This window comes from Drosophila pseudoobscura, chromosome 3 (assembly GCF_009870125.1).
Source record: "Drosophila pseudoobscura strain MV-25-SWS-2005 chromosome 3, UCI_Dpse_MV25, whole genome shotgun sequence".
Taxonomy (NCBI): Eukaryota; Metazoa; Arthropoda; class Insecta; order Diptera; family Drosophilidae; genus Drosophila; species Drosophila pseudoobscura.
Window position 1 is genome coordinate 2,673,084 of NC_046680.1, and position 24,943 is coordinate 2,698,026.

Below are 24,943 nucleotides of genomic sequence, written 5' to 3' on the forward strand. Positions count from 1 at the left end.
TTGCGCTTATTTTAATAATTTTTGGATCATCAATTATGTATACACATACATATGTAAATACTTCTGCACATTCATATGTACATATTTACCCTGTTCGTATATGTGTACGCACATGCGTTTCAGCCTATTGCTGTTGTAAACGAAAAAATTTGTATTTTCCTTTTAATTGATGATTTTTAACTAAATAAATTTGCATACGTTTATATGAAATTCAATATTTATATATGTTTTTCATCTACATATATAACGAAAATAATTCACTTTTCTCTGCATATGAGATATATGCATGTACATATGTAAATACTACAAAATTAAGAAAAATCTGTCTGCTTATGTATATATGTACATACATATATGCATACATATGTATGTAAATAGCGGGTGGACATAAACAAACATCAATAAAACGCACATTGCCGTCTTCATTCATCAAAAGAAAGATTTATATCGGTATGTAATGTACTTAGATATATGTATATTATATATATATCTATATATATATATATAAAGAAAATATCCAAATATTTATTTCCATATTTATATGTCTGTAAATGCATGTAAATTTGCATTCATATACTAGTACGTATGTACATACATACATATGTATGTACAGTGGCTCATAGCTTAAATGAACCAGAGCACGTTTTTACTCTTAAAAGTGCTATATGTAACTTCTAAACCAACTAAAAATCAAATGTACATTTTATTTTTAGTGGTAGGTTAGGTGGTTTAGAAGTTACAACACTTTTAAGTGTGAAAAGTGTTCTGGTTCATTTAAGCTATGAGCCACTGTACATATGTAAATTTATATTCGTATATGTCTATTCCTTTATATATCCTTTTTTTACATACATATGTAAAAATAAAGCGTTTTGTTTTGGTTTTGTGTGTCTGAACTTGAATATGTACACATCTAAATATATACATACATACATACATATTTCTTGTTTGTAACCAGGAGCAATTATGTATATTTAAGGTGGTCTGATATGTCGCAGGGTCATTATTTAGTTTCGGAAAACCGCAGAATACTTACAAATTAAACAGTTCGCGTAGATGTACATATGTACATACATATGTATGTAACATCCAGGATGTGTGATATCACACAGAACCTAGCTCGTTTTCCAAAATTGCCACTACCCCCAATTGGCAATAATCTGAAAAAAAAACACAATTTTGAAGATACGAGAAAGACAAAAACAGATAATCATAAAAATCTCTCTCACACACACTCTTCCTCGTGTAGTTCCGACCCTCTGGAGAAGTGATCGAGATATAATAGCCGATTGGTAATTTGTTGGAGTAAAGAGTGAGACTGATAGCCCAGCTACAGTGCCGTTTGTTTCTTATCGAAACGGAACATCGCAGAATAGGCGTTTACAATGGCAACCGTAGGTTACAGCGTTATTAGAACTGCTGATTTGTCTTTAAATAAAGGAAAGAAACCAAAGTTTAGAAGAAAAACAAAATGAATTAAAAAAAAAAAACAACAAGAAAATGCACATAAAGGACTACATTATCTTATCTGCGGTGGAGCAACATGAAGAACCGGTTTTAATATTCATGGATTTGACAGAATGTCTGCAACAACATTGTCTGTCCAATCACTGGACAAACTGCAACGTCCTCGAAGCGTATGGAATCTTATACAGCTCATTATTTTTTTCATTTAGAATCATGGCGGCTGGGGCAGGATATAATTGGTTTTAAGGATTTTTGGCGTCGTACAAGAATATAGATAAGGAATGATATTGCGATAGGTTATGGGTGAATTGTGCTATTTGATATGTTAGGGTACTCAGGTATTAATTTATTTATGTATTAATTAACAAATTATCTGTTAATGATGGTACTTAGTTACTAAAGGCGGAAAAAGATAAGTTAAAAGTTAGCTCAATTTAAATGATTATAAATATTGCATGCAATTAGTTTAAGAGACAGTTCAGGGGATAGGGTTTGACAGAGGGAGTTATAATTATGGCATAAAACCCTAAAAGGTTCATGATCAGCATAGTTAGACCTACATATGGGTAGACGGATAGGCCTAAAAGTACGGGTAGGTCTAGATGGAACGGCCAAGTCAATCTGGCCCAAGAGAGTTTGGGAGTCAACAGTCCCAAGAAGGAGCTTGTGCACGAACATTACGCCATTGCATATTCTGCGATGGTGCAACGACGGCAGGTCAATAAGATTTAGCCTAGACCGGTAGGGTGGCAAGATTCTACCTGAGTCCCAGTTAAAGTTCCGAAGGGCAAAAATTAAAAATTGCTTTTGCACGGATTCAATAACAGCCTGCTGCTCTTTATACTGCGGGCTCCACACACAAGAACAATACTCCAATATAGGACGTACCAACGAGATGTACAGTTGTTTCGTAACGTACGGGTCGTCAAACTCCTTGGACCAACTTTATTTACAGTTGCAGCTATATGGGTGTTAAAACACATCTTATGATCAAAGAGGACTCCGAGGTCATTTGAACTAGAAATTCGCTCAAGGACATGGTTTCCTAGAACATATGGGACAAAATGAGGAGCGCGACGGTAAAGTGTCATAAGTTTGCATTTGGAAAGGTTCAGGAAAAGAAGATTAGTTGAACACCACAATAGTAGTTCACTTAGATCAAGTTGAAGGCGTGTGTGCAAATACCAATCAGAGTAAGAAAGACAGATTTTGACATCATCAGCATACATTAGTGTAGTAGAGTATGTTATAACTTGAGGAAGGTCATTCACAAATAAAATAAACAGAAGCGGGCCCAGATGACTTCCCTGTGGCACACCTGAAGTAACATTAACAGTATTTGACAACACGTTAGAAAACAAAACACGTTGAGTACGGTTAGAGAGATAGGACAAAATCCAATCTAGAAGATTCGTTGGGAACCCTAATAATGAGAGCTTGTGAATAAGCAGAGCATGGTTCACAGAATCGAATGCCTTGCTGAAGTCCGTAACAACTGCATCCGTCTGCAACCCACTTTGAAAACCACGGTGGATTATGTTAGAAAACTCAAGAAGGTTAGTCGATGTTGAACGATGTCTGAAAAAACCGTGTTGCGACGGAGATATCAAGCTGCAACAAAGATGTTGCAGTTGCCGGGTGACCAGGAACTCAAGAAGCTTCGGGATGGCGGAAAGCTTTGCGATACCACGATAGTTTTCAATGTTTGATCTTGAACCTTTTTTGTGAAGCGGAATGATATAGGACTCATTCCAAATTACTGGGAGACAAGACTGTTGCAAGGAGAGGTTGAAGAGAAAGGTCAAGGGTTTGCAAAGGGACTGGGCACAGTGTTTTAAGATGCAACTTGGTACCTTATCTGGACCCGCAGAAAACGATATGTCCATAGATGACAAACCTTCCAGAACAATGCTTTCCTCGAAAAAGGGCAGAAAAATGCTGTTAGCTTGAGGTAGCTGGTACGGATACGGAGTGGATGCGTTGTAAATATGAGACGAGTACGTTGTTTGGAAAAAGTTAGCGAATAAATTTGCAATACCAACAGCAGAAGCTTCTGTTTTGTTCTGGTAATGAAGGGACGGAGGAAAAACGTTTGACTTGCGCTTAGAGTTAACGAACGAATAGAATTTTTTAGGATCACTACGAAAGTTACTACTACATTGTGAAAGGTAATGATTATAACACTGACTATTGACGGCAAGGAACAGAGAGCGAGCGGAGGAGTATAGAGCTAAGGCCAACGTGGAGCCCGACTTCTGGTACTTTTTATAGAGCCGGGATTTATTATTTTTTAAGTATGACAAATACTTGGAGAACCAGGGAGGCTTGGACGATACAGGTACAGTGATATCTGGAACAAATGTATTAAGGGCGGAGTAAATAGAACTATAAAACGAGTTAACAGTTGCATCTATGTTCGGTAATGAATAAAGAAACGACCAATCAACACGCGAGAGATGTAGATCTAAATCGATAAAGTTTGTTTTGCGAAAACACTTTATGTGACAAGTAGCCATGGAACTGTCAGCACCTCCAGATTGTGTACACTCCAGTGATATCAACTAAGTTGGATAGTAAGGATCTTCAGGGAGAGATATTGGGCTTGCTCTAGATACCGTAGCAAGAGAACCATCGTTAACAAAAACGAGGTCAAGAAGTCTGTCCCTAATGTTTTTAACGGCATTAATTTGGACAAGGGAAATATCCGTTAGCCCATTGATAAAGTCATTATGGCAATTGGGAAACAACAGGTTAGCGTCATCACAAGGCAGCCAAGAAAGAAATGGGAGGTTAAAGTCCCCAATGACAATAATTCGATCATTGCACCCTAATGCAGAAACAACAGTATTAATTGCTGAAAGGTGGTGTAAGTAAAGCTCAGCATCAGACCTGGGAGGAATGTAAGAGCAGGTTAAATAGAAAAATGCGGAGCCGACACGAACTTTGACTGCAACAAATTCAATTCCATGAATGTTATTGAATGGGAATAACTCAGATGAGAAAACAGATTTAACTGCAATCAGAACCCCACCTGCAAAAGATGGGCGGTCCATTCTATAAATAGTGTAACTATCAATGAAAATTTCATGATCATTGACAGAGGAGTTGAGCCAGGTTTCGGTAAACGCGATGGCATCGAAATCAAAGGACGCGCTATTAGTATGAATTTGACGCAAGTTTCCCAGAAAACTGCGAACGTTCTGATAGTGCATGGAAAAATAGTACATCAGTTTTTTGGAGCATGTTCGGTAATTCTTGGATTCGAGTTCGAATCTTTGAGAAGGAACTCATGCACAATTGTATGCTCACGCTATATTGACGGTACTAGAGAACTGGATAGTAAAGAATCAGGGAGAAGAATTTTAAAGGATGATATGTTGCGCTTATGTTTAAATGTAAATTTAGTCACAACTATATCAACAGGCGAAGTGTTAAGTTTAGAGGAAAGATGTTGTTTAACATCCTCCGTTGTAGCCTCAGGAATAAGACGGGAAACAAATATTACTTTCCGAGGGACCACTGCTCTAAGTTGAAGTCCCGAGCGAGATCGAGATGGTGGAGCCACTCCTAAAAGAGATCTCGGTCCAAGGGCAGAGGAATTGGCAGCAATGGCTGTAGCAGGAATTGGAGTAGGAATTGGAGCAGGAATCGGAGCAGGAATTGGCAAGACGTCGTCAGCAATCAGCACACCCGCACTAGGAGCACTCACCGCGTCAGAAGTGACGGCCACAGAAACTGCAGGGATGGGATTGATGCTGTTGGGAAGTTGGGTGCTCAAAGGAAGCACATTGCTCGGTGTAAAGAACACCGGAGCCACCGTTGGCGGATTTACAGACAACGGCGTGGCATGACTACACGGAAATGCTCCCGATGGATGAAGGTGGAAGGCAGGCGTACCAATCGGATTAGGTTGCAAGAGATTGGTATCATTATGCGGAATTTTCCGTCTAGGCGATTCGCTCAAGAGTTTGAGCCCAAGAAACTGTGATTCAAGGGCAAGAAAATTCTCGTTGAGAGCCACAAATTGTTTCCGGACATCCAGAAACCCAGTTCGAGTCTGTCTCATAAATGTGCGCATTTCGGCCTCAATCTCCCGACAAGCCAGACATGACCAAGACAGGCCCATGCGTTTCGAGATCAGATCATTCAGCCGGCCAAAATTTCCACCACCAGCACATTTTATGTGGGAAAAATTGTCGCACAGCCAGCAGCTAAGAAATGAATCACCAATGATTACACCACCGAATTCACATTTCTTTGCACTACAAACGATTGCCATTAGTGACAGCAGTAGAATCACTGTGCACGAATAATAAAAGAACGGAGTGAGATCGCAGGTAAAGTAGGAGAGCAGACAGCAGAGCGAGCCAGACAATCAGCTGCAGCGGCAATTATTCAAAGTAGATGATCCAACGAAGTGCAGAAAACGAGCAGTAAACTCACCAAAGCAGAGACACAAAAGAAAAGTCCACAGAGAGGGAGAGTATAGGCAGTCCAGAGAGAGTGAGAGCAACAATGCGAGCAGCCCTCTTATGCTCACGAGAGATTGTGGGCGATGCAAACGCTGATGCGCGAGAACAGTGAACACCGAAGAAGCGATAACGAAAAGCAGACTGGGCAAAAAACAACAACAAATTGCCTGCACGAGTCCGATGCGTTACGTTGCAATATTGAATTTATATTAAACACTTGTTTACAAACAAAACACTGGTGGTTAACACAAAGTAGAATCAAATTAAAGAGATGCTATAATATATCAAAACAAAGTCACAACAATGTTGTATGATATTTAGGCAAAGGGCGGAGAATGCGGGAGCAAGAAAAAAAACACAACCGGCTTAAGCAGGAGCGAATGAAGGTAATGAAGGTAATTGGGGATTGCCTCATAGATTTATTTATTTATTTATTTAATAACTGCTAGCTAGGGATTACCCTAATAACAAAAAGTTTTAAATATTTTAAATTTCAAGATGATGGTAAATATGAAATTGTATAAATTTAAGGGATATTTCAGAGTGTAATTTGATTGTAGTTTGTACTTCATATGCGTAAACAAATAGGCCGGAAAGTACGGGTAGATCTGGAAAGACCCTCAGCGTGTGGATATGGCTAAGGGTAACAAAGTACCTTCTGAATTTCTTGGTAATTTCTTTGTAGCTGATTTTTTGAAGTTGTATTTTTAATGCAAACTGTCCTAAAATCCTTAATACATCATCCAAGAGAAAGAAAACGGTTTCATTTGCCAAGGGACTGTGGACTCACAGAAACGTGAGACTAATTTATTCCCGGTACTCAGACATTATATATGTGATTTTATTATTTATATAGCTATTAATATTCGCAAAAGGAAAATTTAATTTTTAAGCCAAACAAAATTTTTTTAAATCGATTTTTTTTCTTTTAAATTATTTTTTCCTTCTGTTTTGTTTTCTATTCTCACACATACATCTACATCAGCCGTTTTGACTCGCTAGAGAGCTCACACTACACGACGCACAGTTTGCGTCAGACAGACAGACAAAGCGCGTGGAAGGCTTTGCCACTTGTTCATTCTGGCTATAATAATCTGATCTGATCTAATGTAGATTCTCCAATGTGCTAGATATGGTAATTGTCTATGATTCTGCGTTTTTGGTTTTCTCGTATCTCCAAAATTGAGGATGCCACAGATTTTCGTCCTTTGTGGGGGCGGAATTGTGCGGGGCGAAGTTTGGAAATATACTTGTAAAACTGACATATCACGGAACTCTGGATACAAAATTTCGTTGCTCTAGCTCTTATAATCTTTGAGCCTAGGCGCTGATAGGGACGGATAGACGGACGGACGGACAGACAGACAGGGCTCAATCGACTCGGCTATAGATGCTGATCAAGAATATATATAGTTTATGGGGTCGGAAACGGTTCCTTCTGGACGTTACACACATCCACTTTCACTACAAATTTAATATATAGGCGTCAAACAAAACGGACGGACAGACAGACATGGCCATGTATTAGGTTGGCTTTTGATGCTGATAAAAAAAAAAACGCTTACCAATTTCTCATTTTGAGGATCGGGTATAAAAATCATAATTTTGCATTTAAAAACTTAGTATTTCCTAAATTCTAAAGTGACGCTAAAACGTTTTGAGGGTCAGTTAATAGGTTGGTTCATTACGTTTCGAGAGTTGCAAACTCCTTTAAAGCTAAATTGTTGTACTCAAGTTATACAGTGGATTAGTATAACTTATAAATACCATATAGCTACGTATGCAGTCCGTCTATCCTCTTTCCACCCAATGAAAAATATATCTGCTCTAGCTCTTATTCAAGGGCTGTTCAATAAGTTTGTGACTTTTTTAATCAAACACAGGTTTTTGGATAAAAAATCGTTTTATTTTTCAACATAGTCTATTTTTAACTCTACTTTGTGCTACGTTTCTCCAATTCGTATCCCTTTCAAAAAATAGGATTTCTCGTAGTCCTCACAATAGGCATTTTTTTGAATAGGGCGGACCTGAAATATCAAGCTTTCAACTTCAAAATTGATAATTGTTTCGGTATATTTTTTCAATATGGTACATTAATTAGGCGTCGTTGAAGGTATCGTTTGTAAAACTCTATGGATAAACGAGATTAGAAAAACTTTTAAATAAAAACTAAACAAAAATAAAATGAACATTAACCATTTGTAAAGCCCCAAATATATAAAAAAAACGAAGGGGAACGTTGTGAGTTGCTGCGGACACCGCAACTCTACAGTTATACCCGATACTAAGTCAGTATGGCTCTCCTCCGGCAGACGCCGCTGATATTGAACGACACGACACAGAGTGCGTGCGAGAGAGACAGAAAATCAGTGTGAGCGTGACGTCGGGCGCTGCGTTGCCACTGCAAATTGATTTGTTCCTTTTGGCTATAAAAATTATCTGATCTGATTTAAATTCAGCAAACTGATAGATATGGTCGTTATCTATGATTCTGCGTTTTTAGTTTCCTCGAATCTGCAATATTGTGGATGCAACAGATTTTCGTCCTTTGTGGGGCGGAAGGGGGTGTGGCGAAATTTTGACACAAAACGGTCAAGGTCCGATATCACAGGAGTGTGGATACCAAATTTGGTTGCTCTTATGGGTTCTGAGATCCTTGAACTCATATTTTGCAATTGGCAAAACCGACCATGAAACCTGTGTGTTAGAGAGAGACAGAGCGAGAAAGAATGAAATTGTTTTCGTGATTCTGGCTATAATAATTATACGATCTGGTTCAGATTTTGCACTCTAGAAGATATAGTCATCTTCTACGATTCTGCGTTTTTAGTTTTCTCGTATCGTCGAAATTGTGGATGCCACAGATTTTCGCCCTTTGTGGGGGCGGAAGTGGTCGGGGCGAAGTTTTGAAATATTCTTGTAGCAGTGACATATCACAGAAGTCTGGATCCAAAACATCGTTGCTCTAGCTCTTATAGTCTTTGAGCACTAGGCGCTGAAGGGACAGACGGACGGACGGACAGACAGACATGGCTCAATCGACTCGGCTATTGATGCTGATCAAGAATATATATACTTTATGGGGTCGGAAACGATTCCATCTGGACGTTACACACATCCATTTTCACCACAAATCTAATATACCCCAATACTCATTTTGAGTATCGGGTATAATTAGGTTTGGCTCACAGCGGAAAAAGAAAGCTCAATTTTGTTGCCTAGTGCTATCAAATGGTCAAATACAAACTATTTGACTTCTTCAACATGTGACAGAATACAACTGAAAGATTCCTGTTGAAAGCAGTGTTGTGGACAATCTATTAGGAAATATAAATTTATAAAAATAAATATCGTTGAAAAAATATCATAGAATTTTAGTTTTGATTTTTTTTAAAGTTATTTTTGTATTTCTTAATTAATTAAATAATTAATGGATAAAGTTATGTTTTAAGACTTGACCAAATTATGAAATATTATTCAGAATAATTTTATGGTTCCTACATTAGGATCCGAAAAGAAACAGAACACTGCACTGCAAGTCGATCGATTAAATGAAAGCAACTTAAAACTATTTTTTTTTTAAATCTGAAAGTTGTTTGAATTGTTTTGTTTCTATAAAATAATCCTCCATCTCCTGTTAAGTGGGGGGAATAACTAATAAGCTTATTATTTCTGAAGAATAACTGCTTGCCGATTTATTTTGTGATCTCACATATCTAATGGATGAAATATATGGATCTGAAGAGGTTGCCAACATGTTGAAAAGGTCTTGGTTTTGCTTAATTCGTGATGTCTTGCACGTATTCTTATTTCTGTATTTTTTGTAATCTTTTTTTCTCGTTTCCTGGGCTGCCTCTGACATCTCTCCAATTGGTAGACTCTGATGTTAAATTAAAATTTGACCATGTGCCAGAATTTTATGAAGCGTGATAGTTAGCTTCTTTTCAGGATATTTTTCCAGTAGTAGCTCTGTAGTCTTCGCATATTCACCAAAATTGAGGGTACTTATTTTTTCTTTGCAGTTTAAAATATTTAAAATGACACCCAAGTTTTTGATAATGTAAATATTCACCCCAGTTATCTCTGCAGTAATTTCGTTTTTCTCAAAAAATGTCTGTGATGAGTTTGTGTTTCCAAATCCTTGTTTGGGGCAGTCCACCTTCAGTGATAGTTTGTCTAAGAATTTTTCTGGAATTATTTTTTCCTAGGCTATTGTATTTCCTTGGCTGGCGTGCTGTTGTCAAAAGATTCTCCCTCTCGCGGAAGTGAACATGCAAGTTTTAAATAATAAATAGTCTAATTCTTGCATGCGAAACCTGATCAAAAAAACAGGTCAAGGTATAAATACTAGCCTGCATATTCATTCATAATCAAAAACATAATCGAGGTGGCGCGAAATGGAAAATTATTCTAATATTGAGTGTACCTGAGCATATGGATTCATTAGTACCTAACCTTTGAGCAGTTTTTCAACTTTGACTGCACTTTACAACGATTTTTTTTATACTATTTTACTTATTGTACTGTTCTCTGAACTTACTCTGAAATTACTTATTTTTAATCGAGTCAGGACATATATTTACAACTATTAATAAATTAAATTACTTTCTAACGCTATTAATCGTATCATATGTATTGCAGCTCAAAATGTCACTCATCAAATGCACGTAGCCCACAAACAAATGAAATTGATTTCAAATGTATATTTTGGATAGATTACATGTAAAAAAAGTCAACGAGGAATAATTTAACGCAAAATTAACAAACTGGGGCTCCTTCGTTCAAGTTGAGCTTTACAATAACTTTAATCAAAAGACACAAAGATATAAGTTGGATTATTATGTGGTACCGATACCAACTTATCACATCAAACATTTAACTCTACAATAAGAAATTAAAAGTTTAATCGTCAAGCACAAAACAATTTACCCCTATTTAAAAATGAATGTTTTTAAAAGGAAGCATTGCCCATTGTGGATTGTATATTTAATTTGTGTTTTTCTGATGGCGTCGCGGACTAATGCCGCGGCTGGATCGCAAGGTGTGCCAACATGGATGTAAGTACTTTTGCTTGTATATATTTTATTAGTTATTTAAATACTCTCCAACCCTATCGTTGAAGTTTGTAAAATGCTGCGCTTTTAAAGGTATCAATTAGTAGAGTTTTTGACACAAAAATCGTTGAATAGATCAAACATAATATACGTACATACTATTTCCCAAATGTATTTTTACGTCAAGTCATATTTATAATTGTTATTTTAAGTTAAACCTTTATGCAGTTTATAGTAGAATTTGTATTAAAGAAATTAAAATGAATGTAAATTAAAACCATATCTGGGATGTTTTTAAAATTTGAAAACATTTTTAATAAACTTACATATAATATAATACATTGTTGATTACCTTAGTTGATAAGCTCTTCAATGTGACAAAGAGAAAGTGATGCTCAACGAAATGCCTCTCATATTTAAATGGAGACTCACATGGAATGCTGTTACTCAAAACAAGCTGCCACACAACGATTTAGTTTCTAATCTGAACTTTACTTAAACGGTACCGGCAGCCCCGTAGCGTATAATAAATTGAAGGAGCTCGTGTTATACATGTTCTAATTTAAAAGCGCTTCAATACCGCTCATATAGTAGACACTACTTAAACTGATAAGAGTTTATATACATGCACATGCCCCGATAACACAAAAAAAATAATAACAACTAGAAGCATCTTACTACAAATCAACACTACGTTCAATCAGCTCTATAAATAGTGCTTGTTCACTTATCAAGGAGTTTTTGTTCATAGATTATAGACGCTAAAATGGCAACGAACTACAAGAGTCTAATACGTTTGCTAGTAGTCACAAGCTGTGTGGCAACAGTCTATGCAGTATCCAGTACATGGGGAAATATTTCAAACTCAGCTCAACTTTTACATGCTGAAAACGTGGCAAACGCATCATCCCCGGGACGATATGTTAACCATGAGATTAAATATCCGAAAAACGTAAGCATCATCGTGACATATACATATATATGTATACATAAATACATATGAATGTATATATGTATGTATATATATGTACTAATATATATTCTGTCCGATTTCCTGTTTTTGTATGTGTTGTCAACTTCCAGCACTGGCGGAAACATACTGGAAAATAGCTTACACATATTAGTGTCTTAAAAAGTATATAATTCCAACCTTTTTTTGAGCAAAAACTTGCAAAAAGTTTTTAATAATTCAGATAAAAAATAACATGAGTATATTTCGAAGCAGCAAAACGTTTTCTTGATTACGAGTCTTAGGTTTTGATCTAAAATATTCACATGCTCGCCAGTGCATCGGAAACTTAAATCTTTCATTTATATCTTTATCCAGTGTTTCCGAGGTAGACATTTTTTCCTTGAAGCCCCCACATTGAAATCTACATATATGAAATCTTCTATATGAGAAAGCTAGTTAACATACAAATTCAAGCACGAACTATAATAGGCCTTGTGTAAAAATGTATACAACTTGTTCGCGCTTCTTTCCCACAATATATATATCTCGGTTTCCACACACTACAGGGCATTGGTAACGGGAGAATCATTACGGGAATACGGGCGTTCGACCAGGTGACGAATAACACGGGTGGCCATGCTACAATTTACTCTGGAGGTCCCGGTTTCAACTTTGTACACATCAAGCTTCAATCTCAGTACAACTATGGCCTTATATTTCGAGTTGAAATTTACGGAAAATAAAACTAGTATCCAAATTGATTATAGCCCATAAGTAAATAAATAACAAAATGCGTAAAATAAAATAGTAAGGAATCTTGAAAAAAAAAGTCTTTTGCTTCTTTTATTATGACCCATTAAAATAAGGATTCTCTTTGCGCAAGAATCACAGTACAATACAACTACACTGAGTCATTTTACAGATAGTCATTTCATAATTTTCCTTTTTTTATTGACTTTAATGTAATATGTACATATTATATAAGAACATTTCTGCCAATTGTCATATAATTTAATTATATATAATATTTTTTTTCTTGATTATTTTTATAATTATGTTTATAATATAAGAGAGATAAAATCTCTTATACTTTTACATTTAATAGACAGCAAAAAAATCACTCAATAAATAAATATTAAATATTCCCAGTTTGGCGTTTTGGCAACTTAAGCTAAAAGATCACTTCTATTTTTGGTAGCGTAGTGTTATGTCATATTTAGGCTTTTATCTTAGAATCCGTACTTTTGATTGTTGTTTTGCTGAATACTTAATTAATTACTTACATAATTACTATGCAAATAGGAATACATCTTTTTAAAATTTTAATTTTTTATTATTAATTTGTTACATTTTGTCGTATGAACGTAACGTTACTCCTGAAGGGAAATCCTAAAATATGAAAGTGAATTCTTTAGCGTTTGTGAAAATGTTCTTCAGAAACAACCTTTTTTGTGAGGTATTTCTCAATTCGAAGTCTGGAAGATATATAATATATAATGATATAGTGAATATAATGATCAGATTTTTTAATATTTTTCGCTGAATGGTTTGGTCATTGGTAAGTAACAATATAACAATAACAATCTACGTAAAATCGTTGCAAAATTGCTCAACATAGTTCTTCTAAGTACAACCAATCGAGTATACGAGTATATGTACATAATAATACTTCTGTACATATGTACATGCATGTAGGTAGAAATTATAATGTTAAAGTTGTTACAGTTTATTGCTGGCAAAGTATTCCACCTAACATTTATATGTCCTTCTTAAATGTATTCTTAATAATATCAGCATATTTTTTTATGTTTTTTATTTTTTATTAGAACAATAAACTATGTGTACACTTAAATACACTTAAAATGTGTAAGAACATCGCGGAAAAATAACTATTCGTGAGATATTTTACCATGGAGTTTATCATTCGATCATGCTCCATATATTTCCACTTGAGATTTAATTCCGGATCCTCTTGAAGAAGTAAATTTGATTGTCACTGTCGTGTCACCTACACCGCCAGAAGTGATCTCAGCAGTTGCACCGCGCATGCGTTTTAGATCCGTTATGTGTATATAACTTATAGTTTTGGCGGTGCCCGCCTGGGTCAGCGTATATGTTTTTGTTGTGGTTTGCAGCAGCATCTTTGTTTTAGTTATGACCTCGCGTGCAATTAGGGTATCAGTTGTTAATTTAGTACCCCACGTATAATCGTTACCTTCGCTACTACTGCCGCCTAGACCGTTGATCAAACAGACATAGGAGCCTAGTAGCAACAAGAACACACTGCTGAAGTACATTTTAACAGAAGTGAGTTCCGGTGGTGTTTTGAAGATGGAAGAATGAATACTGATGCGAATGACAAGACAGCCTTTCGTTTTTATAGGGCCGGCGTGATTAAAAAATTGTTATTCGATGATGACCTACTTCGATAATAAAATTGTGTCTCCAACACCTGCAGCATATCTCAAAAGTCCATAAATTCTAGCTTTCCACACTTTGTGGAAACTCTTGTAACGGCTCTTTGCTGTTATCGGTGTAACATAAAAAAACAAAACATTTTATTGCTGCGTATCTCATTTATTATGGAGAAAGTAAAGTGGAATACTATACATCATAATAGTTGGTGTGGTGTTAAATTTTAAATTTGTTACACTTTATCGGCCCCATATTTCAACAACATCGTTAATGCCATAGCCACGCACTGAATTAAATAAAATTGTAGCACCCTTCGAACCAGGGCCACCGCTTGTAAGCTCGGCAGTGGCTCCATTATTTTTCTTTTTGTCAGTGATTTGAATGGCAGTAATAGTTAACGCGTCTAGGTTGTCCTGCAATTAAACAAAAACACTTGATTGTTTAGAGATATTGCTTAACTTAATAGGTATTTAACCTACCGACTGTTTAAAAACATATTTCTTAGTTTGTACCAGACCAACAAAAAATGCTTTCTTGACTGTATCTTTGGCTAGCTTGTAGTCATTGGCCCCAATTTCGCCCCAGAGGTAGTTGTTAGTGGCACACACCGGTTCGTGGAAAGCGACGAATAAGATGAATGCTACTGTCACTACAAAAGCTACGGAACTTTGCCTCATTTTGAGAATTTCGCTGAATCTGCAAAACTTTTCAAACTGCAACGCAACAAATCTTACACGAACCTTTTATTTATAGCGCTATACTCTATACTCTGAACTAGTTTGATAGTACAATCATATACTCGACTTGCGAATGCGATCTCCGATATTCAGACTGGAGTATATCCACTAATCTGATTTCTTTATAATTTTGGGAATGCAACAGAAAAACTGTCTATAGGAATTACAGTTATTTTTCTGACAAAAAAAAAATTTAACAGGGATCTCTTAAATTTCTTAATTCCCTTTTCAAATTCAATTAGGGATCTTAAATATCAAAACGGTCCTAAAGCCCTCTGGCTTTGGCTCCAAATTTGGTTAGATCTTGCTGTTAAAAGTGTATATATATGTACATATGTCAAAAACGATTCATTCTGCCCTTTTCACACACACGTAACATAAGTCACAATACGAGTTACGGGGTATAAATATAATGCTACATTTTACCTAAATTGTATTATTCAGGGTTCAAATTAATTAAGAAACTTTATCTTATCGAAAATAGAGACAAAAATATTAATTGCTACAGCAAAACATGGCAAGCTTTAATAGAAAAATGAAAAGTAAAAAAAAAAACAAAGCTCGCTGCTTAGAATTTTGTATACCCTTGAAGTCGATGACCATTTAACGTTTTTTTATCTACTAAAATAAATTCAAGTTATTCTTAATGTTCATTAAAATAGTAATGGCGCAACTTTCAAATCCCTTTTTGATACATTTCTAGACTACCAAATTAAAGAAGTCATACTTCTTTAAAAAGCCTGAAATTAAGTATTCCACCTCTTTGTCTTTAACGACCGTAATACCCGTAAAAGCTGCTGTTCATTGAAATAACAGCGCTGGGTGTAGTTATTTAAAAAATCAAAATTGTAAAATATCACCATCAATATATGTAATTATTAAATATTTTGATGAAAACAATTTTTAGACACGGCACCATCTACTTTTCCTTTTGGAGCGAAAAATTAATCATTGCTTTGTCCAGAAGAAGAGACCTAAGAGTTAGACGAAAAAATAAAGGCAAAAGTAAGAAGTCGAAATCTTGTGAGGGTATATCAAATGAATATATCAAACTGTAAATCCATCTACCAAAGCCGAGTTTTGGAAAGTGGTTTAAAAAGTATTGACTCAAATACTAATCAAGAGTCGGCAGGACCTTATGCTAGGCCGTTGCAGTGAAAAAAATGTATTGAAAAGTAAGAAAGCGTATAAAATGTAAGTATCTTAGATTATCTTAGAAGATTGGGTTCATGCGTCACACACATAATTAAAATTAATAATTATACTAATAATTATATGAAATGCATCTCGTAAAATAATAATAAAAAAAAGTGTTCTGGATTTACGAAAAATTCATTTCTGTATATGAAAACGATGATCCTTAGATCATCCCTCTGTGAACCGGATTCTCTTAGCAAGATGAGTTGCTATGATGTCAACCATGTTACTGCGTATGTTCACTGTCATGACGAAAGTGGCCAGTTACTTTAAGCATAGTTTTTCATTAATTGACCATTTCGCCTCTATCAGGGCCTATACGGTTCCGTTTTTATGTTTCTAAAAACAGGACAATATTTTTTTCATACTTTTTCCGAAATTCTTGAATTTAATGGTACGCAATTTATTTTGAGCTCGATAGCTTAAATGTAAATGAGAGAGTTTTCCGAAACAGTATATTTAAATAAATAGATATACCTATATACTTACATATACTTTAAACCAACTAGTAAACGTTGGAAAAAGTAATATCCTTAAATTTTCACAAAAAGGGAATTCCTCTAAATGTTTGCTATCTGCAATTGCTCTGTCCAGTAAATTTTCTTCCATTTCTCTTTATGCTCTTTCTTGTTTTTGCATGGTTTCTTGCTGTTTTTGAGCTATGTGGGTTTTTATCTATTTGTGTACAAAAATGTACAATTTTTGATTTTTGAACAGTGTTATTTCCAAACCGTGTAAAAAAAGAACGTGTAACAACAGGTTTAGGTGTACCGGCAAACTAACTTTCAACAAGGGGTTAAAGATTCCGTTGGAGATTCGAGTAATTGGGTTGACTTATCGGAGTGCTGCGCGCTTTGCATTGATGACCGAATCGGACAATCTTATTTATATATATGTATATATATATAATTGTATATTTTTTTAAACATATTAGATCTCAATGAATGTTGTTTCTATCCAATAAATGACGCGTTGTTTTTCTTTGTAGGTGTCTTGGACTAAGATCGCCATTTATTGAATTTGGAAGTCAAGAGGAACAGCTGGCGAATACAAGTATTCCTCTTAATATCACTAAAGATGAACAAGCATATATGCATCAAGAGGGTCTGCGTAAACTTGGAACTTTTATAAAACCTGTAGATTTGCGAGACTCTCAGACTGGTTTTGTAAAAGCAGATCTCACTAAAAGACTGACAAATGATCCGCCAAGATCTCGCCGGATTCATCCGATACAGGAAGAAATGGATCAAAAACAAATTGTACTTCTTGATGATGATACTGATGAAAATGGTCTGCCCGCTAGCTTAACTGATGAGGATCGCAAGTTTATAGTGCCAATGGCACTAAAGAATGCATCACCTGATCCTGGGTGGCTTGATTCTGCCTCTTCCCATCCACCAGTTGTAAAATCGACATTCGTAGCCGCTTCCAATACACAACGTCGAGCCACGCAAATAGCACATAGCAGTACATCGACGAAACTAGAAGTGGACCCTACTTCCAATATTGACGATTTGAAGAAGCACATACTGTTCTTGCACAATATGACTAAAACCAATACAAACTTTGAGTCAAAGTTTGTTAAATTCCCAAGCTTGCAAAAAGACAAAGCTAAGCAGTCTGCTGGTTCACCAACGAACGTGAAACGTCCGCCTAGACCGGTTTTCCAATATGCAGCGCCGATAGCGCCGCCCACACGCAAAGTTCCGCACGGCGCACATACTCCAGGTCAACAGCCGTTTGGCGGTTACTACCATAACGATGAAGATATAAATACTTTGTCGTCTTTTCTTAAACCAGTTGCGGATACCAATGATTCTGCTCAAAGCGATGGGAACAGAAAGTTGGATAATATTCCCATAGTGCCTCAAGTACACTTGTTGAATGAGGATGAGTCAACGACCCGGTCAACCACTGAAGAGACAGTGCCCACCATAGTAAGTCCAGGAAATTTGGAACCGGCACGCACAACGAAGCGCCCGGCTTGTCTTCGTAATCCAGACTCACCAAAATGTATACGTCAGCGGCGACGAGAAGAGCAACAGCGCCAACGGGAACGAGATGAGTGGTTTCGAGGTCAATCAGAATACATACAACCTCGGTTTCAGCCTATCATACAAACGATCAATAATACTAGGCGTTTCGCTGTCTCTATTGAGATACCAGATTCCTTTAAAGCACATTCCGCCTTGACTTCACCATCCGATGAAGCAGAGGATGAAAGGCTGTATCGTATGAAGCGCTCGCAACCAAGCGGTCAGAAAGCCATGAAAGAAATCACTGAAGGCTCAGCTGAAAAGAAATTTGATAAACTGGCTCGTGATACTGATTATTTCGACCGAGATATTGTGATGACATCGGCAGATATCGCAAGTGGAAGCGATTTCCTGATCGCCAAGATGAACGGCTTGGTATCACCTAAAGAACAGTACAATGATACAACTTCAAGACTAAATGCCTACTCAGAAAAAATAGACCTAAATCCTAATAGCTGTTATAAAATCAATGGCTTAAGCTACGGCCAGAAAAAACAATGTGTAAAGCATACTAGTGTTATGCCAGCGATTAGTCGTGGTGCCCGTGCAGCTATTCAAGTAAGTATGTAACAAAAGTGGTAACATACTAATGTATGTAACTATTATTGCTGCATATTAAAGTATGTAGTACATGTGCATATATTGAACATAATATGGGCTAAGATAAAAAATCTAAATATACACCCAGAGACAAAAAAAACCATATATATAAACTTTGGAAAAAGGGTATCAAAATTTAATTTAAATAAAAAAACGACTATACAACCATCACTCAATTTTACCAGTAATTTTCGAGCGAACAAGAAAAAAGTCAAATTGAATTCAAAGTTTTTTGTTTTTTAATAGTAATTAATTAATCTTTTTCGGTATCAATCTTGACCATGGGAAAAAACTTTATTTATATTCAGGATTGGCTTGAAAATTATGTTGAGATAGTATCAGAGGTGCCGCAATGTTTTGCAAATTATATTTCGGCTCGAACTATTTAACGTCACTCAGTGGAGGTAGTTTAAGTGGCAAGGTAAAACATATCAAAATTTAAAAACATGTTGGGGTGATTCCTAATTGTTACGCCCTATATCCTCGGATAAGTTTGTATTTTTTAAATTATCTGCTGGTTCATATTTTTGTCCGCATATCTCTACATATTTATAATAGAAGTCAAGGAAAAAATTCAATGGAGATTTCATGCTCATTTCAATTCTCCATTTGCCAGACTATCAACTAATTATCATTTTAGTTCAATCGTAAACCAAACCAGCAGATACAAAAATTACTTCGGACTTGTTCTGCGACAAATTTTTCATATCACTATAAGATTTTAATACAAACTTTGCGAGTTCCGTAAAAACATACGGGTGTATAAACACACACACACACGCACGATATATCTGAAATATAACAAAAAATCTGATCTCAAATATATTTATTACCGATATTTGTATTTAAATTTTAAGAAGTTTTCATCTCCTATTTTAAACCGTTTCTTTGTTTTTATTTATCAGGAGTGCCAATTTCAATTTAAAAGTCGTCGCTGGAACTGCAGTACAACTAACGATGAAACCGTTTTTGGTCCCATGACAAGTTTAGGTGAGTATTTTAAATAAAATTTAATTCTATACTATATTCTTAGCTATGTTCCAGAATTAGTAGTCAATTAACACAAAAAAAATTGCGATCAACATTAATAAAACCTTCGAATAAACATTGAATGAATTTTGATTGAAGAATGCTCCATTCAAGAATGCATCCAACAATAGTTTGAATAAGAAATGGTTGCATCGGGTTTTTAACTAGTCCAAAGCAAATTTCGGTTCGAATTTAGTTCTTGTTTCTGAAAAATGCAGTCTTTTACCCGCAAAGAGCGCCATTTAAAAGTCGATTTAACTCTTGGAAGAATATTTTATTTAGAATATTTATAGTAGTTAGTTATGGTTAGTAAAGGATAGTATAGTATAGCATATATAGCCGGCCGGTCCATCCATCCTTCAACCTCTTCAAATGTTTTGCACTCCGATTAATGCGTTTAACAGTTGCCAAACTTGCATTTACACCGCATTCTTCACTAATGTTGGCTGAACGCTTGGAATTTGAAGCAGGTCTAATGATAAGTCGTCTGTCTTCTGGTGTTGTCGCGTGCTGTGACGAATAAAATTGCCAATTACATTTTGGCTTCGTCCGATTTTTTTTTTTTTTATAGCGATTTCAACCTGATTTAGGCCTGAATTTATATAACCTGTTATTTGACATTTTTCAAAGTGATTTAAATGCTTTACGCCACCCATTTTTGAAAAAAATCGACGTAAATTTCTTTGACTGCAATTTTCAAACAAGAAATGACGTCGTTTAATAAGCGATAAGGACGTCAAAATGCAATAGTGCACTTGAACCTATTCAGATGAGCTTGAATAAAGTTTGCAGTTTGTTGGGCAAATTGCGTCAAATTCATACAAATAGTGCGTCTTTTGATTTCGACGCCATAGCTTTTACCGAAACCTGGCTTAACTCTTCTGTCAATGATCATGAAATTTTCATTGATAGTTACACTATTTATAGAATGGATCGCCCATCCTTTGCAGGTGGGGTTCTGATTGCAGTCAAATCTGTTTTCTCATCTGAGTTTTTTCCATTCAATAAAATCCATGGAATGGAATTTGTTGCAGTCAAAGTTCGTGTTGGCTCGGCATTTTTCTATTTAACCTGCTTTTACATTCCTCCCAGGTCTGATGCTGAGCTTTACTTACACCACCTCTCAGCAACTAATACGGTCGTATCTGCACTAGGTTACAATGATCAAATTATTGTCATGGGGGACTTTAACCTCCCATTTCTTTCTTGGCTGCCTTGCGATGACGCTAATCTGTTGTTTCCCAATTGCGACGATGACTTTATCAATGGGCTAACGGATAATGGACAGATATCTTGACCCAATGTTTCTTGAAGATTCTTATTATCCAACTCTGTCTATATCCCTTGAGTGTACCCGATCTGGTGGTGCTGACAGTTCCATGGCTTCTTGCCACATACAGTGTTTTCGCAAAACAAATTTTATCAATTTAGATCTACATCTCTCGCTTGTTGATTGGTCGTTTCTTTATTCATTACCGAGCATAGACGCAACTTAACTCGTTTTATAGCTCTATTTACTCCGCCCTTGATACATTTGTTCCAGATATCACTGTACCCGTATCGTCCAAGCCTCCTTGGTTCTCGAAGTATTTGCCATACTTAAAAAACAATAAATCCCGGCTCTATAAAAAGTACCAGAAGTCGGGCTCCACGTCGGCCTTAGCTCTATACTCCTCCATTCGCTCTTTTCCTTGCCGTTAATAGTCAGTGTTATAATCATTACCTTTCACAATGTAGTAGAAACTTTCGTAGTGATCCTGAAAAATTCTATTCGTTCTTTAAATCTAAGCGTAAGTCAAACGCTTTTCGTCCGTTCCTTCATTACCAGAACATAACAGAATCTTCTGCTGTTGGTATTGGAAAAATATTGGAAACTATCGTGATATCGCAAAACTTTCCGCCATCCCGAAGCTTCTTGAGTTCCTGGTCACCCGGCAACTGCAACATCTTTGTTGCAGCTTGATATCTCCGTCGCAACACGGTTTTTTCAGACATCGTTCAACATCGACTAACCTTCTTGAGTTTTCTAACATAATCCACCGTGGTTTTCAAAGTGGGTTGCAGACGGATGCAGTTGTTACGGACTTCAGCAAGGCATTCGATTCTGTGAACCATGCTCTGCTTATTCACAAGCTCTCATTATTAGGGTTCCCAACGAATCTTCTAGATTGGATTTTTTTCTAACTCTCTAACAACCGTACTCAACGTATTTTGTTTTCTAATGTGTCGTGAAATATGGTTAATGTTACTTCAGGAGTGCCACAGGGAAGTCATCTGGGACCGCTTCTGTTTATTTTTTTTGTGAACCTTTATAAATGCAATCTTATGACACATTACCGTCGCGCTCCACATTTTGTCTCATATGTTCTAGGAAATCATGTCCTGGAGCGAATTTTGAATTCTAATGACCTCGGAGTCCTACTTGATCATAAGATGTGTTTTAACAGCCATATAGCTGCAACAGTAAATAAACCTGAGTTCGTGCACAAGTTCCTTCTCGGGATTGTTGACCCCAAAACTCTCTTGGGTCAGATTGACTTCGCCATTCCACTCCGCTTACCCATAGGTAGGTCTAGTTACGCCCAACATTAACCTTTTAGGGTGATATTCCATAACTATAACTGCCTCTTCTGTCATACCTTATCCTCTGATCCTCTGAAGCTAATAGAGTGTAATATTTATCATCCCCTAAATTTAACAAACTTTTAACTTCTCTTCTTTCCTCCTTTTGTAACTACATAAGTACCATTATTAGCAGATAATTGTTAATTAAATAAATAAATAAAACTGTAGAGTTGCAGTCGCAGCAGCAACTCACAACGTTCCCCCTCGTTTTATTTTAATTTCAATCTCTTCAAATGCTTGACTCTCCTAATAATGCGTTTTAAAATTTCCAAACTCAGAATTTCACCGATTTATCTAAGGATAAGTCGCTTGTCTGCTGGTGTTGTTGGGTGCTGTGACTTTCCTTTGCTTCATTACAAATCAAATCACCAACTTCCCTTTTAATATCGTCTGATTATTGTGCATTTTTACGCTGATTAAATATAGAACCCATGTAATCCCATTAATTGCCCTTTTTCAATTGCTTCTCGAGACCCATTTCACAAAAAACCGCGGTAAATACCTTGAATTCAAATGAGAAAAAACATTGACATCGGTAACTCATCATGTGTAGACCACAACCTATAATCAGCTGTTGCTAAATTGAATACTTAATTTTACAAACGCGGGACGTTAAATAAATTCTCTCATTAGTGGATCGTTTTAGCTCTTAACACAACTCTATACTTACCCAATCAATCTAATAAATTCCTATATGTAATTGCAATTAAAATAATATTAAGAATATTAAATGTGATAAATACTATCTGTTGAGCTACAGAGCTTTTCCAGCACCGTATGTTCGCGATCTATATATTAAAATTCGACGATTTTTCAGCTTAATATTGTGGTTTTTTGTGGGTATGTACTGGTATATAATTAGCACGCTTCAAGACGGGGTCAAATTGAAGACGTAGGGATCGGTTCAAGACGGTGTCGGATTGAAGAACTATTCGCAATAGACGTGCAAAAAGACGTCCAAACGTCCCCTAATGCAAGCGAGAGCGCTAAGAGATCGATATAGAAGGCGAAAGAAAGACGTGGCTATAATCTATGGATCATTGTTAGTAACATACTACGTAACCCAACACTATCCTATTTTGAAAGTTGGACAAAACTGCAGACAATATCTAGAATTTTGTTAATATCGGTTCAGAAGTTTGGGAATTTATTAGGAGCAAAGTTACATCACATGTAATATGTATAAGATAATATACGCTTCAAAAATGCACTAGCACTAATATACCACTAACTGAAATCTTTGTATCTAATGCAGCGGCACCAGAAATGGCATTTATTCATGCTCTTGCAGCAGCAACGGTGACCAGCTTCATTGCCCGTGCGTGTCGAGATGGCCAATTAGCGTCGTGTGGCTGCTCGCGTGGCAATCGGCCTAAACAGCTTCACGACGATTGGACGTGGGGGGGTTGTGGTGACAACCTGGAATACGCTTATAAGTAAGTAGTAACTTCGTTCGATCTCTTATTTTTATTCCGATTAAGTCTCTTAAACTAAATTCAGTGACATATTCACTGAACTTAGTTACCATATTTGTAGATTCAAGCTTGTACCAGATGTTCTTAACGCAAAAAAAGGAAGCATTTCCGATCTTATAAATAACAATTAATCTTGATCATCATCAATACCCTGGACATAGCCATAGGCGTCGGCTTACCTATTATTTTGCACTCTAGACATATGCTTATATAAAAGGTTACACAAGTAACCTTTACTAAAATTTGTTATGAATTAGTGGACTGTATAATCTTTTAATATATTGAGCTTATTTATTTACTTATATTGAGTATTTAAGATTGTCGGTTATGTTACAAAGTGTATATGAATAGCGGGGGTTGTCTGTGATGCGGCGGTATGAACTATGCGTGCGGTTAGTTTCATCTAGAGATTTCGACTAACTTCCACTCCACAAAAGAAGTCGAGCCAAAAGAGAATTGAAAGATCAGGCGATGCGACGGTCCAATGCAAAACGGTACACATCGTTGTATGCGTGTGCAGCTGCGGGCTTTAGCTATACGTGTGAGAACATTACAGCTATGTTTTGGACACGAGCAATAACAACACAGCTATGCGCGTAAAATTAGTTACCTAAGCGGTGTAATACACTCATGAGCGTATGAATATGGCAGTTGTAATATACATAAACATTGAACTACAAAACTACGAGGCTCATTTCTCACCATACCGGCCCCCCTGAACGACTGTTCAGAACAAAGGAAGCACAGCAAGTTTGGTAATAGGTCTCTTGTAAACTCCTCGGGCTGTTTTGACGGTGACCACTCACTCGAACCCTCTCGTCTTGGCCAGGATGAACTTCGGTGATTCGCCCAAGCAGCTACTTGCTAGGCAGTTGATTCAGCTC

The 24,943-nt window shown here is 36.4% G+C and overlaps 4 protein-coding genes across 12 annotated transcripts in view; 2 read left to right on the top strand and 2 right to left on the bottom strand.

Annotated features, from left to right (window-relative positions):
* The window catches only part of Wnt5 (Wnt oncogene analog 5), a 90,352-nt gene that overhangs the window by 837 nt on the left and 64,572 nt on the right, over positions 1-24,943 (top strand). For 4 of the 9 annotated variants that reach the window (XM_033379023.1, XM_033379021.1, XM_033379030.1 and 1 more), the window contains exons 2-6: positions 10,581-10,996; positions 17,283-18,888; positions 19,836-19,920; positions 22,331-22,525; positions 23,840-24,020. In XM_033379023.1, the coding sequence (XP_033234914.1) occupies positions 10,881-10,996; positions 17,283-18,888; positions 19,836-19,920; positions 22,331-22,525; positions 23,840-24,020 (2,183 nt within the window). In that variant the 5' untranslated portion in view covers positions 10,581-10,880. Of the gene's footprint in view, positions 1-360; positions 451-10,580; positions 10,997-17,282; positions 18,889-19,835; positions 19,921-22,330; positions 22,526-23,839; positions 24,021-24,084; positions 24,206-24,943 lie in introns of those variants that run through there. The other 5 variants (XM_033379029.1, XM_033379022.1, XM_033379024.1 and 2 more) reach the window with 5 other exon arrangements.
* LOC117183775 (probable salivary secreted peptide) lies at positions 11,494-12,765 on the top strand. Its single transcript, XM_033379036.1, has 2 exons — positions 11,494-11,945; positions 12,512-12,765. The coding sequence occupies exons 1-2, from the start codon at positions 11,760-11,762 to the stop codon at positions 12,686-12,688; spliced, it is 363 nt and encodes a 120-aa protein (XP_033234927.1). The 5' UTR covers positions 11,494-11,759; the 3' UTR covers positions 12,689-12,765.
* Positions 13,455-14,332, bottom strand: LOC117183774 (uncharacterized). Its single transcript, XM_033379035.1, has one exon. It carries the CDS (start codon positions 14,240-14,242, stop codon positions 13,874-13,876), a length of 369 nt encoding a protein of 122 aa, XP_033234926.1. The 5' UTR covers positions 14,243-14,332; the 3' UTR covers positions 13,455-13,873.
* On the bottom strand, positions 14,502-15,095 carry LOC117183773 (uncharacterized). The gene is made up of 2 exons (XM_033379033.1): positions 14,840-15,095; positions 14,502-14,773 (listed from the first exon to the last, which is right to left on the bottom strand). Exons 1-2 carry the CDS (start codon positions 15,035-15,037, stop codon positions 14,600-14,602), a joined length of 372 nt encoding a protein of 123 aa, XP_033234924.1. The 5' UTR covers positions 15,038-15,095; the 3' UTR covers positions 14,502-14,599.